At 45.9% G+C, this 18,157-nt stretch overlaps 2 protein-coding genes across 8 annotated transcripts in view; one reads left to right on the top strand and one right to left on the bottom strand.

Annotated features, from left to right (window-relative positions):
* PLEKHB2 (pleckstrin homology domain containing B2) overlaps positions 1–2,383 on the bottom strand; it is a 36,924-nt gene extending 34,541 nt beyond the window's left edge. For 2 of the 4 annotated variants that reach the window (XM_017678246.3, XM_017678248.3), the window contains exon 1: positions 2,225–2,383. The gene's annotated coding sequence lies outside the window, so the exon portion shown is untranslated. Of the gene's footprint in view, positions 1–1,756; positions 2,018–2,224 lie in introns of those variants that run through there. The other 2 variants (XM_073241610.1, XM_017678247.3) reach the window with 2 other exon arrangements.
* Positions 2,384–3,358: 975 nt separating this feature from the next.
* Positions 3,359–18,157, top strand: part of FAM168B (family with sequence similarity 168 member B) — a 28,109-nt gene continuing 13,310 nt past the window's right edge. The window contains exons 1-3 of one of the 4 annotated variants that reach the window (XM_036995932.2): positions 3,359–3,614; positions 9,337–9,417; positions 15,151–15,234. In XM_036995932.2, the coding sequence (XP_036851827.1) occupies positions 9,348–9,417; positions 15,151–15,234 (154 nt within the window). In that variant the 5' untranslated portion in view covers positions 3,359–3,614; positions 9,337–9,347. Of the gene's footprint in view, positions 3,615–3,785; positions 3,924–3,969; positions 4,219–9,336; positions 9,418–15,150; positions 15,235–18,157 lie in introns of those variants that run through there. The other 3 variants (XM_036995934.2, XM_036995933.2, XM_017678240.3) reach the window with 3 other exon arrangements.

The raw sequence follows: 18,157 nt of genomic DNA, 5'->3' as shown, positions 1-18,157 counted from the left end.
TCCCTATGAAAATACTGAAGACATTTTTCAATGAATTAAGAGCAAATAATCCTGAAAAATTCATATGGAATCATAAAAGACCCTGAGTAGCCAAACAATCTTAGGACGTACAAATTGGTCTGAGGTAAAAGGAATTGCTCTTTGCCTTACCCTGCTGAATCCCACAACATCCTGGTTCCTCCAGGTAGAACTCTCTGTACATTAGCTGTAAACGTTATTTCCTTTTCAAAGGGAGGACAACTATGTTCTTCAGGGACAGTAATGTGAAAGAGAACAAAAAGTCTAAGGGGTAGTCCAAACACCACAAAGGACAAGAAGTACTGGGTACCCCATCGTTATTTAGAGATCAGTCATATGTGGCATTGGCCATTTTTGGGTAACAATTACTTCTTAATAACAAGGCTAATTCAAGCAGTCATCAAAGGGCAGACAAACTAAAATGACAGCAAAGGAAGTTCAATTTTCTGTCTCCAGGATTAATTCAGAAACAAATATACAACCAGTAAAACACGACTGGTTCCACTAGCCCACCTTTTGGTAACATTTTAATAGTATATTTTACTCTCTGCAGTTTTTCGCAGTTACTAACACAGTTAAAGTAATTCTTCAATTTCTTTAAACATACAATAATAGAAAAAAAGGCAAAGATAAAAACAAAATTAATGTAGGATAGCTGGGAAGCACAGCGAAGCTTCTGGAAGAAGTAAAAATCCTCTTATCTTCCCAAAGAATAATATGACTATCACAAAAATGATATCTGTTCTTTCTATACCACTGATGTACACATTTCATAAATTCAGTCCTTGAGAATATCGGGAAATTTACTTACAGAATGTACTACCACCATTAAATAAAAAATGCTAGTGAAGAACCCTTGGTCAGGTTATGTGTTCTTTTCTTCAGTCATCTTCAGTGAGCATTTACCGGCCACCTACCAGGAGCCAGACACTTTGCTGTCTGCCAGGATAACAGAGCGACACATTTGATTTTTGCCCTCAGAGATCAGTTGCTGGGAAGGGAAGGAGGTATTAAGAAATCACTATCACAGAGTAACCACCAGACACAAGGGAAGCCCAGACAAGCACCTGTCCAGCCTGAGGGTCTCTTCTCAACTACCACCTCCTATCAATAACCAGTAGGCAGGCCAGGGTTAGGAACTTCCTGGCCCCAGGAACACTCCCAACACAAGCGAACGAGTCGCAGGTGCCTTCCCTGCACGCGCAGACCCTTAGGCGGTGCGCGACAGGTACACATACACAGATATTTTGGTCACTGATTTGTTGGACAAATATTGCAGTACCAGTCCCAGCTCGGGTCCCAGAGCTCCACGGAATTTCAGACAAGCCACTTCCTGCAATTGCCAGAGTTTCCTCGAAAACAAGACCCAAGAACTTTCCTCCTTTTACAAATAAGGACTCCTCCCTCGGGCAGTGGCTCCACCCTGCCCTGCTCTGAAAAATGGTTCTTCGGGGCCAGGGTCGGTGGCGTCTGAAATTCACCACGTTCCCCTCCAAGTTTCGACGACGCGACCGTCCCACCTCATTCCTTCCCTCCACCCACCCTGAAAAACTGGAACTTTATTCGCTCATTATAAAACCTCTTCTGTGGAAATTACTCTACTTTTGAGATAACAACGAACTCTTAACGAGAGGCGAAATAAAAACCCCTGACCTCCGGCGTTCCCAATCTGCTTGGACGAGAATCAAACGTGAACAAAGACATTCAAGAGAACGCACAATCCCGCACCTAAACCTACGAAGGCACAAAGCCAGGTGCCGGTGGGCGCAAACGGGGTCGTTCCCAGCGAGGGCAGAGCCTGAACGCGTCCCGGACTCGGCGGAGGGTGCGGCCTCGGGCCCGCGGAGAGCGCTGAGGGAGAGGCGGTCGCACCAGCTCTCCGGGGGCAGGGCCCGGGGGCGCGGGCCGGGCGGCTCCAGAGGCTCTCTGGGCCCGGGGGCGGGAAAAGGCGCGAGCCGGGTGTTCCCTCGGACGGCTTCGGTCCGGGCAGCCCCGGGGGCTCGAGGGCCCGGCGAAGGGGAGGGGCGAGGACCGAGCGGCTCAGGGGAGGCTCAGGAAGGGCCGACACTGCGCAGTGGGGAGGGCGAGGTGGGGGGTCCTTTCGGACGGACACGGGCTGAGCGTCTGCAGGGGAGGCTCCGACCCCAAGACTAGGGAGGGGAGGGAGTGCAGACTGAGTGGGGCTGGCGTGGAAGGGGGGAGTCACCTGATAACACTACGACCGCCACCGCCGCTCACGCAAGTAGGAAAAGACCGCAAGGACGCCGCGGGGGTTCCTTGGTCCGACTGGCCGCGCTTGCGTTCTGGCCGCCGCTCGCGACACAGTCCGGCGCATGCTCCTGTCCCGTCCGGCGCGGGGCACGCCGGGAATTGTAGTGGGGCGGGCGGCTGGGCGGGGTGACGGGGTGGCGGCGTCCGCCGCTCTGCTAGACGGCCGCTGGAGACGCCCCGCTCGCGCCCCGGCCTGCTGTGCGGTGCCACCTTCGGATTATCACAGCCAGACCGCTTAAGCAAGCGAGCCCCTCTAGGACTGGGCAGCATCGCAGCGCCAGAAGTGTGGAAGGCGCAAAATGTAAAAGCGGCGTGGTGGGGAATGGGGGGCGTGCGTCATAGGGCACGGGAGTCAGCCTGAAGGAACCGCGATGGCCAGGCCTGGACCGACGTGGGCCACAAAATAAATCATATACTACTGGAGTGTATAATAAATATGTAAGAGTCCCTCTGCTGTGATCAGTGATTTAATCAACAGGGAGAAGAGACTAGTCTTCCTTTCAGGGGGATTCTAACCAATCACACCTCTTCCAGAAGGGTCCCCGTCTCCACCCACGCACCCCAGTGTGGGCTGTGCAGTGAGCTCCTCCCAGGCGCAGTGGGAAGGGGAAAACCACTTCACGGTGGAAACCGACAAGCGCTGCTCGACCATGTGATCCAGGTTAACACCGACCGTCAGGTCATGTAGAGAGTATTTGCCCTTGAAAAGATGTGATGAAAATGTCACCTGCCTTCCTCCCAAAGGGGCATAGCCCCACTGGAACCATGAGAAACATCAGACACATCCCTGTTGAGGGATATTCCGCAGAATACCTCACCCAATACTCCTCAAAACCATCAAAGTCGTAAAATACAAGGAACTACTGAGGAACTCAGGTGTAACGTGGTGTTCTGCATGGGAAAACCGTCCCCGCAGCAGGGCTGCTCAGCAAGGTTGGCGGAAACGCTCTCGGTCCCGGGGCCCGGAACCCCGCCGCGCGCCTCCGTCGCCTCCATCCGGGGCCTCGCGGACGCTGGCGGGAACGCGCCCGCCAGCCCCCAGCGGCCGCCCCGCCGTGTCACGTGCCCGGCGCGCCCCCGCCGCAGGCGGAAGTGAGGTTAGGGTTCGGTGGCTGCGCTGCGTCGGCGGGGAGCGCGGGCTGCGGAGAGGCGGGACGGGTGGATCGCAGCGGGAGCAGCGCGGGCCGGGGCGGCGGCGGACGGGCCTAGCGGCTCAGCCCCCACTTCACAGCAGGCTCCGCGGCGCGCGCCCCTCCCCGAGCCCCAGCGCCGACTCCGGCCCGGGCCGGCGCGCTGGTCCCCGAGGCGCAGGCCGCCGCGGCGCGGTGAGTGCGGGCGGGCGAGCGGGGGCCCCGGCGGGCGGGGGCGGGGGAGTGCGGAGCTTCCCCGGCTCCGGGACGCGAGCCGGGAGGCGGATGGGCGGTGGCGCGGCCCGGCCGGAAGTGCGGTGCTTTGTGCGGCCAGTCTGGGGCGGCGCCAAGGTCGGGCGCGGGCGGGGCGGGAGGCGATCGGTGCTTTGTCCCGCGGCGGGCTGCAGGCCGGCCGGGCAGGTGCCCGGGGCCCGCGGAACGGAGGAGCCGTCCGGGACTGCGCGTTGGCTTTTGTCCGGTCCCAGCCACACCGGGTCTGGAAGGGTAGGACAAACGGACAGGACTAGCGTCCTGTCAGTTAGGTTGAGGAATCCGATGACTTTAATCATTTTCGACGCTTCCACTCTTCGCTTGGTCCACCCACAAAGTGAAAATTGTTCCTTTAACGGGGCAGAAGCTCAGTGTTCGCCCTCCAGCCGAATGGCTTTGGTGTTTCCTCCAGCGGAGAGGTTCAGTGGCCCAGTCTGGATTGACTGAAAAGGAGAGAGCACCTTTGCAACGTGTCCACAAGCAGGGCGTTTCTCTTAAGTGGTGTGTAAGGGTGCATCGAATGCATTTTGTGAGTTAACGATTCCTTAACGTCATACAGAAAAGTAGAAAAGTGTTGTTGGCATGCAAGAAGAAATTTTTAATGGAAAAGTTTGTTTATTCCGCACTCCTTAAATTCTCGTCATCCCTGTGTAATTTGAGATTATTTTCTCAAATATTGTATGAAAAACTTTGGATCGCAAGTTTTTGTATTTCGTAATGATATCATAGGAGCACTTTTTTTTTACTTTGGTAAATAAAGAAGTAGTGGATTTTTCTTGCTTTGACGGCCAAGAATTGAACAATTTAAGGTTCTTTTCCCTGATGTTGAAGCTACTGTGGTGCCCATTACGAAGACTTGTTTAAGATTGTGAAGAGGGCTTGCTTTGGTACTAGTGTGCATACCTTTAGTCGTGTTTTTGACTACATGGAAACTGAGGTCTGGTAGAAGCCCCCGCAGGCTTCAGGTGTTAGTTTAGAGACAGCTGACTTCCCCTGGTTATGCTGGCCAATGGTTGTGCGGCAGTCACTAGAAATGCTGACCAGGTAGCACCCCCTTTTTCTGCCTCCTGCGCTTGGGAACGGTGCAACGATTGGGCCTTGTGTGCAAGGCAAGTGCCTGCAGCCCGGGAGGAAGGAGGAAGTACTATCTGCTGCTGGGGATCTTACTGCCCTGCCCTCTTTTCAGGCCCTGATAGGTTTGTTAGAGTTTTTAGTTTTTATTCTACTCTACAGTTGCCTTTCATTCCACTAATTTCCATTTTAAGGTTAGAAAGAACTGTAATGCCAAAATTACGAACTTTTCATACATCTGGAAAATTAGTGTAATGCCACAGAAGTAGAGAATTAGAATTGAAAAAAATCTGAAGTGCATTAAAAACTAGTTTTTTATACGTTCTGTAGTTTAATGGGAAATTGTCTTTTATGAACTTCTTCTTTTCCTAGATCAGTTGAGGACAGTTTTAAAAGCAGTTGTACCACTGTAATAAAGCAGTAAGTAGTACTTCTCTCATGTCTGTCTTCCACTCTGTATTGGCATCTTTGAAGTCTTCTCAAGTTCTGTGCAGAAATATATGAATTTCTCCCAAAAGAATTGCACGCGTTGGCAGCAAAGGTAGAATTTGGGGGAGTTGAGGACTTTGCCCTTTTGTATGGTGTTCTTGATGGTAATCAAGACATTACTGAGAATTTTCACTGTCGATTGTATAAAAGGGTATTGGATCTTGTATATTGGTGTCTCAGGATTTAAGCCCCTTGAAATTAGTTTTCTTGATCTGAAATTCTGATATACAAGGCTTTTAAAATTTTATAATTACTATTGCATTTGGGAACTTTGGTCCTGGCATGTTTTGAAACTAGAGAAAGTAGTACAGTAATGAGTCTTAAATGTACATTATGATTATTAATGGATTTTTGAATTGAGGAATTTTTGTTGTCATCCGCTATTTTAAAAGGTAAATCTGAGATTTATCTATTCTTAGGTCAAACCACCCATAGGTATTATGACACTTGTCATTCCAAAAGGGAAACTTATTTTAAAAAGTTGTATTCTCTGGATTCAGCCTTGAAATCAGAATCGTTTTAGCCCATACCAAGTCTGACTAGGAAATTGGTTTCTGGGGGACCAGTGGCACTAGAATCCCAGCAGAGTTCTGCTGATGGGTTTTTTTTTTTTACTTCTTTTCGATGCAAACTTAAAAAGTATAACAGTACAATGTACAGCCATATACCCAACATTTCAATGTAACAGTTATTAACTCCTAATAATTATTTACAGTAACTTTGCAGTACCCTTTTTTGTAGAAATATTTTAAATTACAGACATGTCATTTTTATCCTTACATGTTTTAGTATGTATTTCTAAAAAATGATATATTTTTACATACATAATCAAAATACTATTATTGCACCTAACAAAATTAACAATTGTTTAGTAGTATTTGTTACCCAGCCTGTATTCAGTTGTGTCCCCAAATCTTTAAAATACCTTTTTAGTTTTTTCAGTATAAATCAGTATCTAAAAAAAATATACCTAATGAATGGACTTTATGTGTAAATCTGTTTTAATCTAGAACCTTCCTTCTCTCTACCCCTCTGCCTTTTTTCAGACCATTGACTTACTAAAAAAACTGGGTCATTTGTTCTGTAAAATGCCCGACGTTTTGGGTTTGATTGCTTCGTGGTGTTATCCTCTGGAGAAGTAGAAGTACTTTCAGGAAGTGTAACTTCTGGGTAGTTTGGAATTTACTGTATTTACAATTCAAATGTAATTCTGTAAGTTTTTTAGTGGCAGATGAAGAGTACAATTTATTACTGGTGTAGATTCTATGTCAGGTCATTAAGGAAGGAGAGAGCCTTCCATCTGGTGTTCAGTGCTTCACTTAAGTTGTTTACAGTTTTGAGTGTTACTAATAATGCTGTTTTAAACATTTGCATACAAGTTTTTGTGTGGGTGTGTTTTCATTTTTCTTGGGTATATGCCTAGGAGTAGAATCACTGGGTCATCTGGTAGCTCTTGTGTTTAACTGCTATGCTCTTCATGAGCGTTCATTGCCTACCAGCTGACATCTGCTTAGCCTCACATTTAAGGGTTGGCACATGATGGTTCTAACCTAACTTAGATCTCCAAAATCATCTTTGCTGATTCCCAATGTGGAGCCTAAGCTCCAAACAGACCCAGTTGTCCCATATTCCTTTTTGCATTTCCTCATTTCTGTGGCTTTTTGGGATTCTACCTGTTACTAAGAGCTTATTGGAAATGGCTTTGTAATCAAGATTTTCCTGACCATTCCTCCCCTCCCGTGCCCTCCTCTCCCCTTCTCACCCCCATTTAATTTTTGCTCTTCCCACTCAACCCACAGAACACTTTATTCCTTGATGGCTCTTAACACTCTGGTCTGTATCACCATTTTTCATATATTTTGTCTTATAAGCTTGCATTGTGCAATACAATAGCCATTGCCTACCTGGTAAAGTAAAATGCAATTCTTTAGTTGTGCCATGGATATTTAAACACATATTTTAATAGCTATTAGTGGCTACTGTATGTGGACAGAGCAGAAGCACATTTCCATTTTCACAGGAAGTTGTTAGACAGCACTTTCCGGGTCATCAACTCAAAACAGGGACTGCGACTTGCTTTTTGTCTCTCTGGCATTGCATAGTGCTTTGCTTGTCTTGAATTCAATTAACAAAGTAAAATTAGATCCTGTTGCAGAATGGAGAAATAGAGTTTTGGGAAGTACTCGCATCTCAAGAGACAGTGGATGAACCGGAGTAGATGACATATGTGAAGGCCTCTACAACTCTTAGGTTGTAAATATGCCAAGAATGGGGTAAAAAGGCAGGATAATAGGGATTGTCAGTTGCTAATGTGCTTATCCATAAACTGGGGATAAAATACACAACTGATTCTCTGCTTACTTGCCCTGCCTTCCAGTCCTCATTTTCTCTCCAGTTTGTTCTGTAGACCTGTGCTGTCCAATGCGGTAGCTCCTAGCCAGGTGTGACGATTTCAATTGGAGTTAGGTAGAACTAAAATATTAGATCCTACCCTAGCATTTTCAGGTGCTCAGTAGTTACTTTCAGCCAGTGGCTGCCACACTGGAAGGTGTAGATGGAGAGCGGCTCCATCGGGGCAGAAATCACCGCTGGGCAGCTCTGGTCTGGACCTGGCTTAGCTGCAGTGGTGAATGTCATGGCGCATCTGGCACCTGCCTTTTGGTTTAGAAATTTTGAAAAATGAGGTAATGCATGTCCCAATCACTGATGCCCCTAATTTATTCCTAATTTAGACAAGAACTTGTTACAAAGGCTAAGGATGTGACTGAGTATAATTTTTTGTGTACTGCACTGTTTGGTTGTGAATATTCTGAATGTCAGGTGAGCTGAAACTTTAAAGTGGTTCATTTTGTATTTTGGTTTTGTGCTGGAATTTGATGTATAGTGTTTTGAGGTGCATGTGTTTTTAGAAGGTCAGCAGGTAGTTGCAGCTGTCGTGTAGCAGACATTGTTCCTGGTGCTGGATGTGCTACAGTAAGCAGGACAGTGTACCATTCCCTGCCTGCACAGGGCTACATTCTAGCTGGGGATGTGGTGGGAAGGCAGACGCTAAACAAGGAAATGTGTGTGCATTTTCAGTGCTTTTATTTTTATTTTTTAAATGGACTTTATTTTTAGAGTAGTTTTAGGGTCACAACAAAATTGATCAGAAACTACAGAGTTCCCATATACCTGTTGCATCCCTCTCTGCTGTTTTTATTTTTAGGTTTTGGATCGCCTTTAAACCACATAATTCTTACTACCACTTAAATCAGTGTGACTTACTAGATGTGGAATACTGAATAGTCTTAATTAAGCTTACACTTTAAGAATACATTGGCTGATAAAATTCAGAAGCGCTTGCTGGAGATACTAATGAGAATCTTCTTTGGGGAAGGAGTAACATGGTGTAGCAGTTCAAGTTCTTGAACTTTTCAGGAAAAAAGGGTTGTGAAATGTAGAACATTGAATGGGTTAATAGTGTTGGGCTGCAGCCCATTTGTCTTTTTTAGAAAATATATATTTAGTAGAAGCTATTTAAGAAATAGAGAAAAATGTGAAAAGAACAGTAAACCCACCCCATTCAGAGATGATCACTGTTCATAATTTTATTTCCTCCCTGACTTTTTTCTGTTAACGCTGTAGGTGCACATGCCTTTATGTATACATGCAAATTTGGGATCATATTGTGTTAGTGTACCCTTCTCTTTTTCCACTTAACATTATATCAATCTTGTGTTTTTAATTACATTTTTAAAGCTTCCTTATGATATTTCATGCTCTGGATAGATCAGATTTACTTAACTATTCTCTTACAAGGATGTTCAGATTATTTACAGATTTTTTTTTCACTGTTTTAAGCAGGGACATAGAAAATACTTTTCCTTGGACTAAAGAGAGTTGTGAAGGGAAGTTTCTGATGACCTGGTGGGCACCTATTAGAGATTTTGGCTTTACTTTTCTGATCTCTGTTATTAGCAGCAGCGTGAAATGTCTTGTTTTATAACTGCATGGAGAAGGGACTCTTGCTACCTGCTCTTTTTATACTGATGCTGGAGAAGATCAAACACAGAAGTGCTTGGCTAAATCACTTTTTTTTCCTTTTTAGTTCTTGAAATCATGAATCCTGTCTATAGTCCTGGTTCTTCTGGGGTTCCCTATGCAAATGCCAAAGGAATTGGTTATCCAGGTAAGCAAGTACAGTTTTGTTTTCCTTCCTGAACTCTTGGTACATTTCCATGTCACTAAAATGCTTTCAGTTGACAAAACCCAGCTCAAGAGGGTTTGGACAAAGAAAAAAGTGTTTCAGCTCTTGGAACTGAAAAATCTGGACCTTGGAACTGGCTTTGGTCAACACTCGGTGTAGTGGCTGCAGTGGGTGGGACTAGGGTCCAGCTTCTCTGGCTCCTGGGCTCAGCCTCACTTCCTCAGTATTGGCTTGGTGTGGCTCACAGGTCACACTTCTCCCTCTTGTGGTCTCTGATGTTAAGCCCTCCTGCAGTCCCCTGCTCTGAGCCTCTTTTTCTTACTCTACAAGAAGCCCCAGCGCACTGGTTCTGAGGGAGCTCTTGTATTTAGTTACAGGAGTCTCCCTTACTTTCTTTATTCCATTCTCTTCTTCTTCTCACTGCAGCCAGTCCTGTGTACTGGTGGTACTGAGCTTCCAGCTCTGGGCCAGGGAGGGGATTCTACTGATTGACTTAGGCCTGAGCCACATTGCCCGCCCTCGTTGGAGTCAGCTAGTCCAGCATGGGCTGTGAGGGAGAGGGCGAGCCAAATTCGGGAAAAGTAGCTGGTCAAAGTAGCAAGTGGTTGTCCCAGTTAATGACTTTGAACAAGGGTAATTATTTGTAATGTTATAATTTCATTGTGGGGTTTGAAAATATGGTGAAACAAGTAACTTTAAAACCCGTAGAGAATGGAATAAAATATTTTAAAAATGTGTGACTGAACTTGCAAGAAAGTAAGGGAGGCGCCTGTCACTGAATACGAAAGCTCCCTCAGAACCAGTGCACTGGGCCATTGAGCTGACGCTGGTCCTGTCCTTGGGGCATCTGCCATTTGTGGGTTTCAACGATGCGTATGGGGACAGAAAGTGAGACTGAGGTCCTGAGGGGCAGGAACCCCCCAGCCCGCATCAGCTGCTTCCTCCAGAGGGTGATCCTCCTAGTGAAGCCATCCACTCCCTGCCCCACAGGGATGCTTGTTTCTGCTTGGGCTCTGGGAAGGGAAAAATCTGTCTGAAGAATTCTAACTATTCAGGGATGTTTGAGGCTGTACTTTGTTTTACCTATACTTCCCAGGGAAGAAAGTAACATAAAAAGTAGTCTCCAGCCTGCATTGCCCCAGAGCTCCGGACAGTGGCAGATGCAGGTGCCGTGGGCCATGCATTCTCTGTCCTGGGTGCGTGGACCTCCCACAAAGTTCTGCCTGGTAACAAGGCAAGATTCTTATGAAACGGGCTTGTTATTCGTCAGGTTGAGCCAGCAGTCACGCCAGCCGGCAGGAATGGAGCATGAGGTGGAAGCTGCATCATGTTCAGAACGACTGAAGATGCAGAAGAAAGAATGAAAACATAAGGGGACCAAAAATCTAACTGGAACTTAAAGAAATGGAAAAATGGCATGTGAACAAGATTTAAATTAAAGATAAAACATTGCTCAAGAGAGAACCTGAATGCAAAATAGGGAAAGGGAAATAGATTGGGGAAGAAGCAGAGATGTCAGAAGACCTGAGGACAGTTGAGAAGCCTGGAAGGACTGAGTACAGAGACCAGAAGAAAAGGAGTGATAGAATTTTCCAGAATTGAGAAGAGGTAGTTTATTAATAAGACTTACTGTCTTTTAACTATTGACACTAGTGTAAATGGAATTCTAAAGCTGAGGAGAATCCCGAGGGGATCCGGAACTGGGGAAATAAGCAAAACCCGACAGCCTTGGCGTTACCATAGAGCCCAGATAGCAAACACTGGTTGCCTGTCATAAACCAGTTCTGCACAAGCCTGTGAGGATACTGAGGCTCATGAGTTTAAAAGGAGGATTGGCAAACTATGTAAAGGTCCAGGGCGCTCAGGTGTTATGAGCCACACTGCCTGTCAGAACTACTCAGTGCTGCTGTTGCAGTACAGAACAGCCGTAGACAGTACTGAGTGTGTGTCTGCGTCAGGAAAACTGTAAGCAGTTGCTGTGGGTTGATTTTCTCCAGCCATAGCAGTAACCCTTTCAGATATTTTTCTGCGTCTGTCTCTCTTCTCTCCTGGGACGCCATTTACAAGTATATTAGACCATTTTACTCTCTCATGTCTCTTGCATCCTTTTTTGTATTTTCCTTTTTTTTCTCCTTTGAGCATTACTATGGATATTTTATACTCATCCGCTTTCATTTCACTAATGCTGCTGACTCTGCTCTAATTTGCTATGAAACCCATGTATTGAATCACATCTTTTCATCTTCTCCATTTTCTGTTCAACATACCACTCAGTTGTTTTAAAGACCTTGTTGGCTGGCTGCAGTCTCTGGATCACCTGTGGGTCTGTTTCTATTGTCAGTTTTTCCTTTTGTTTTCAGTCATATGGTCCTGTCTTATGGCATGCCTGGTATTTTTTCATTAAATATAATACCCTGTGTATTAAAAATTGTAGGTGGTCCAGTTGATGTCTCCCTTTGTTAGGCAGATAGCATGCTGACTGATTTTTTTTTCCCCCAGCATTTGAGGTATGATTGACAAATAAAAATTGTGTATATTTAGGTTGTATAACATTTTTTTAAAAGCTGTATGTGACATAACATATGTATACATTGTGAAATGATTACCCCAGTTGAGTATCTTCAGATACCATGACATTGGGGATTAGAGTTTCAATGTACAAATTTTGGAGGGAACACAGACATTTAGTCCATATCTTGCTCCCAGGCCAGTTGTGTGCTTAGATTGTAATAGCTTGTTGTTACACAAAAGGTGGTGGACCCTGAGATGGAATTGGGAATGTCAGTGTTTTTGGGAAGGATAACATTTGTGAAAAGTCTATCAAGGAGAGAGCTTGATTGGGTAGGGAGAGCCTCACGGCTGCGATACCGTTTGCCGGAGTCTCTTCCAGCTCCCTGGGGAGCTCAGGGGCAAGGACTGGCAGTTGGAGGAGGCAGAAGTAAGTGGCCCTGTAAGGTGCCGCTGCTGGAGGCTGTCAGCCTGAGGGCACAGCTGTACTGGAACAGGGATGCAGGTGGTGGTGTTCACTCGCTTTGTCTACTGAAGTATTCTAAGAGTCATTCCACATCAGTTCACAGAGGTTTACTTAATCCCTTTTTTATTTTGAATAATCCTTCTGCATCTACACTCCATCTTGTGGGGTTTTGATAGTTTATTCAACCAGTTCTTTGGGTAGATGTATCATTTGAAGTATTTTGCTTTCAAATGACACTGTAGCTGATGGTGATCATGTTTATGGAAATTGTCTTCAGGGTGGATTCCCCAAGTGGGATTGCTGGGTGAGAGTGGAAATGCATATGTGATTCTTAAGGTACTGCTGATTTGCCTTCCCTAGGATGCCCACTCATTTGTGCCCCTCTGTCAGCAAAAAGTGTGACTTTTTTCCCTACAACTTTGCCAACAAGTACGTTTCCCCTTTGGGATTTTTGCCCATCTGGTATTAGAAGTGGCATCAGTGTGTTTGTAGTTGGCAGTTCTGTCTGTCCATGTCTTCTATTGTTTTTTTTTTCTTTTGGGTGTTTTTTAGTTTCAAGTTACTATATATATATATATATATTCAGTATATTAGCCCTTTAAGTAATTTTTGCAAGTATTTAAAATTTTCATTTTTACCTAGCTGATGATATTTTTACTATTTTGAAATTTTTGTTGTAATGCAGTGATAAATCTTGTAAATGTGATTTGGAATCTCTTCCCATCTCTGGCACGAGGGGAGTCTGGACAGTGTAATTTGTAGTTTTCCAGCCTCTTCATGCAGGAAGGATACTGGAGTGATGTTGGAGGAGAAACCAGTCCCCCTTGAAGGACATTTTTTGGAAGACGGTGCTGTGTCCAGGAAGATTGACTGACAGGAATCGGAAGGAGCAGTGCTTCTCAGCCTTGTTGATTTGAACCGTGCAGATTAGAATTTTCCAGAGACACTAAGGAACAAAAGATGTAGGTGCTACTGCCAGGACCAGTCAAAGCAGAGTGTTAGCGGGCATCCTGGGGGGCGACTTTTCACAGGTTTCTGGCGGGAGGAGTGGTTTCTGTAGCCACAATGGGAACTGCTGGGATAGTCCGGGTGGAGGGTTCTGTGCTGAGGCCCTGGCTTGGGGCGGTGGCAGTATGAGCAGGATTTGGAGGTGAGGGGGTTGGGGCGGGGGAGGAGAGAGGAAGTTAGGTTGTTGGAAATGCGTGTGATAAGTGGTTCCTGTTTCGTCTTAGGACATGTTCACCCATTGTTATAAGGTGAGGCTAGGATGGGCCCAGCAAACACAACTAAAGCGTCCCAGGAATCGTGAGACACAAGTAACGCGAGTAGATGATTCCCTCGAGAAATTTTTGGTCGAGTTTATGGAGAGAGATGAAGAAATTTGTATTCCGAGGTAATTGTTGCAGAGGTCTGCAGAGTATGAATTAGGTCAGTGGTGTTTCAGACTTTTTCTTTTTTAACAGTGAAACCCTTTTAAAAAATTCTAAATGGTTTCCTGGTATCTAACAAATATCACAGCAGCTCCTGAGAGGGAATTCAGGCAGGTTCCAAAGCTTACTTGGCTTCTTCAGGGCCTTTAAGGAATTGCACAGGGTCTAGTGGAATGGCCCTTGGGACCAGTGGGCCCGCAGATGCTGTTCCTGCCCTGCAGGGGGGACCACAGGCACCCGCAGAGTAGGGGCATCGCAGCTGTGGTGGGGACTCAGCCTCCTGTAAGGCATTTCAGTCACAGCCGTTCAAAATGCCTAGACCGCAGAGGTGACCCCTGGGACTCCAGCTGGAACACTCCAGCCTGTTCGCTGCACCCCTGTTGCCCTCTTGCTGCGGGTCCTGGTGCTGCCAGGATGCCTCAGTCACCATGGAGGTGCCTTTCTCTGAGTTCCCTCATCACAGTGTCTGTGAAGACTGCTGTTCTGTCCACCATTATGTACAGGTGAGGGAAGGGAGGGCTAGAGAGGGTGGAACTTCTCAGCGGTACCCTAGTAAAGACCCGCGAACCAGAGTAATCTCCACCGGCTCTGCTCCGTGACACCGAGCGGGCATGCTAGCACCCCGGCTGCCATGTGTTGAGTGCTCTGAACTGTGACGCAGAGGGGTCAGGCAAAGACCTGGGGGTGAGCCCCACAGAGGCCCAGAAGCTGCAAGGAGGCCTGGAGCAGGTGACCGAGTCCCCCAGGCCAGGTGTTTGACTCTAGCACTTAAGTCGGTGCATATTTCTGTTGTTTGCACATAATTATTAGTGATCGTGGTTTAGGATTCTTCGTTTATATCATAAAGGTCAGGTGCTTGCAAGCGGATTGTGAGCTTGGATTTTTCCCATTCTGTGGGTCTGTGATGCCAGGGAGAGCCTCTTCCACATGGGATGCTCCTCGCTCCTTGCTACTCTTGCTGAGTAGTTAGGGAATGAGAATCTAGAGTAAAACTGCCAGAAATATGGGGAGCCTTCTGACATCAGCTTGGGTTTTTGTGGGTTTTTTGGTCATTCTAACTTTCTAACTCAGTTTCTGTCATTGTTTCAGTTGTGGGAAGTTGTGAGCATTTACTCATAGGTTCAAAAGACATTGTTAATGATTGTGACCTTCCCAGTTCTGAGGCAAGAGACAGGTGCTCAGCAGGCTGTGCTTTGGGGCCACTTGGGTCAGGACGGGAGGGCTGATCAGAAGGTAAGAATGGGATCTGTGGGGCCCTCCTTGTAAAATCATGTTGCTCCTTGTGACGGCAGATTGTTTTGTTTCCTTCAGCCGGTTTCCCCATGGGCTATGCAGCAGCAGCTCCTGCCTATTCCCCCAGCATGTACCCGGGAGCGAATCCTACCTTCCAAACAGGTATGCGGGCTGTGAGTGCTGGGTGGAAATGTGCTTTGTCCAGGTAGCTAGGAGATAATGTAAAGTGGGTGGATTTTTTAGAAGAGTGGTTATAAATTAGGCTTTGGGGCTGAATTGATTTTTTGGTTCATAAGATTACCTTCATTGATAAGTGCAGTAAAAGCTTTATCTTCTTACGTGTAAAGCTTTAAATATGGCATTTCCGATGTCTTTCCGCAACACACAGATCTTCATTTTCATCATAGGTTGTTACAGGTAACTAACTGGTTGTGCCTGAACATGTATTTGTGAAATAATGTTGATTACAAGAAACTAAAGATCATCTTGCAGTGTTAATAGGTGCAGTTTACATGTTGCTCACATTTTAGAGATAACTGATTTCTCTCCAGTACTTCACTTTGGTGATAGTTTTAAAAGAAAGTCTGACTTTGTATGTAAGGTACAGGAGATTACTTTCAGGTAACTGGAAATCAGTGATACAGTTGAAAGCGGAGTTGGTGTGGGTTTGCCCTTTGTAAAGGTGGTGGTTGGTGGGACCTCCCTGTGTGAACTGCACACTGGTGTGGGTCATTCCAGGCGTTCTTCAGCCAGAGTGGCCCTCAAGATGCTGCTGCCACACAGAGCAGTGGCCCACCCGCTGACCTGAAGGCTCAGCCTGGGTCCTGGGGAACCCCCAGACTTGCACAGTTCTCAGGCAGAGGAGGAGACAGCAGTAGTGTCCTTTTCCCAAATTCTTCCTGTTTTGTTCATCACCCACTTCCTTCTGTGGCTCTTCTGTCCAGCTCTCCCTTTCTGTCCCCTCTGACCGCCTTTGTTCAGCCTGAGTTCGCACCCAGAGAGGGGCCTTGGCTTGGTCTTCCTGCTGCCAGGCTTTCTCCTTGGATCCTGCCCCCTGCCCACTTGCAGCAGGGTCCTGTTCCCAGATGGAGGGTTCACAGGACTAGAAGACAGAGAGGCCAAGTCTCAACTTGAAATCCCTGCCTCTCTACAACACTGGTGTGTTCTTCCCAAAGTGTTTTTGTTTTGTTTTTGCCTGATTTTCATACATACTCTGTCTCCCACCTGGTCTAGAGGACCTGCTGACTTTGTGTCTCTCTTCAGGGCCCATTAGGAAACATCCCTTCCCAGGACAAGTGGTACTACTGGATTCTTTAACCATCAGATGGCTCCACCCATCTGCTTTTATAAAATATCTCACCTTGTTTAAGTTTGTTTAAACAGCTTTCGAGGTATAAATGACATACAGTAAATGCACATTTATAAAGTGTATAGTTTGATAACCCTTGATGTGATGTATACCATCCTCACAGCCAAGAGTAAACGTATCTGTCATCTGTTGGAAGTATTCTCCTGCCTCTTCGTAATCTCCCCAGGGTTCCAGGAAATCACTCATCTGTTTCTCTCACTATAGATCCTTTGTATTTTCTAGAACCTTGTATAAATCATACAGAAGGTACTTTTTGCTGGGGTGGGGGAGCTGATGTCTTTCATTCAGCATAATGATTTTGACGTCTGTGTTATATTATGTATCACGGTGTTATACTGTATACACACACTGTGTATATTGTGATTCATTTCTTTTTATGGGTAGTACTCCATTGTCTGGAAATATGACAGTTTGCTTCTCCATTCAGTTTGGACTATTTGCAGTTTGGGGCTGTTTCCAGTGAAACTGTTGTGAATATTTGTGTACAGTTCTCTGTGTGGGCATATCCTTTCATTTCCCTTGAGTCAATTCAAAGGAGTGGAGTGGCTGGTTCCGAAGGCAGGTGTATGTTGAGCTTTGTAAGGACCTGGCAAACTGTCTTCCAACATGGTTGTGCCATTTTGTGTTTCCACCAGCAGTGTATGAAAGTTCCAGTTCCTTTACATCCTTGCCAACACTGGGTAGGGTCTTTACTAAACATCCTGGTGTGTTTAGTAATAGCTCATTGTAATTTTAATTGAACTTAACGTAACGATTAATAATGGTGAGTACGCCTTCGCGTGCTCATTTGCCATTTGTATGTCTTTGGCTTAGTGTTTATGTACATCTCTCCTTGTATGTCAGCTTTTGAGTTTGTTTTCTTACTGTTGAGTTTTGAGGGCTCTTTATCAGATACATGATTTGCAGATATTTTTTCCCAGTCTGTGGCTTTTTATTCTAACAGTGTTTTTAAGAGAACAAGAGTTTTTCCATTTTATGCCATTTACTTCATTATTTCATTCGTTTATGTATCATCCTTTTGGTATTATTTCTAAGATTTTTGCCTCATCCAACATCACAAAGATTTTCTCCTGCTTTCTTCAGAAGTTTTACAGTTGCAGGTCATTTTGGTCTGTGACCCATCTTGGTTTTTTGTGTATGGTAGTGGGTATGGACTGAAATTCATAGTTGGCGTGTTAGTTGCGTGTCACTGTCCGTGACCATGCTGCAGGCTGCTGTAAAATGTCGCTGTTCTAGAAATTTTCAGTGTAGCTCACTTGCACTTATTTTCTTCATGGAGTACAAGTTTATGTACAAATGTATTAAAAACTTCCAACCCTTCATGAATCTTTTATAGAAAGAGCCTCCTGTCTGTTGGAGGCTGGCCAGGCTGTTTCCACCACCGAGAGTGTGCACTGCTTGCCTGTGGTTTGTAGGTCTACAGCCTCTCCTCTGTCCCCCTGTTGCACAGCCATCAGCCACCTTCTCTTAGGCGTCTCCTTTCCTGTCAGGAGATGGGTCTGTCCTTGCCACTTTTCCAGGACTGCTCTCAAGTTGTTCCTCTAACCCGGAAGCTGGGGCAGCCAGGTGGGCATAATGGGGTTGGCAGGAATGGTGGTGCCCAGAGTGTCTGTCTGGTTTAAAGGCACGTCTGCTGATAGGTGCCAGAGGTTGTCAGCTGCCTGACTGCTGGGCCATCATTGCCAGGTCTTCTGATGGTTAGGAGAAGCTGGGAAT

Source organism: Manis javanica, chromosome 7 (genome assembly GCF_040802235.1).
Source record: "Manis javanica isolate MJ-LG chromosome 7, MJ_LKY, whole genome shotgun sequence".
Lineage (NCBI taxonomy): Eukaryota > Metazoa > Chordata > Mammalia > Pholidota > Manidae > Manis > Manis javanica.
The sequence above is the reverse complement of the archived record's forward strand: the minus strand, read 5'-3'. Positions and strand labels throughout refer to the sequence as shown.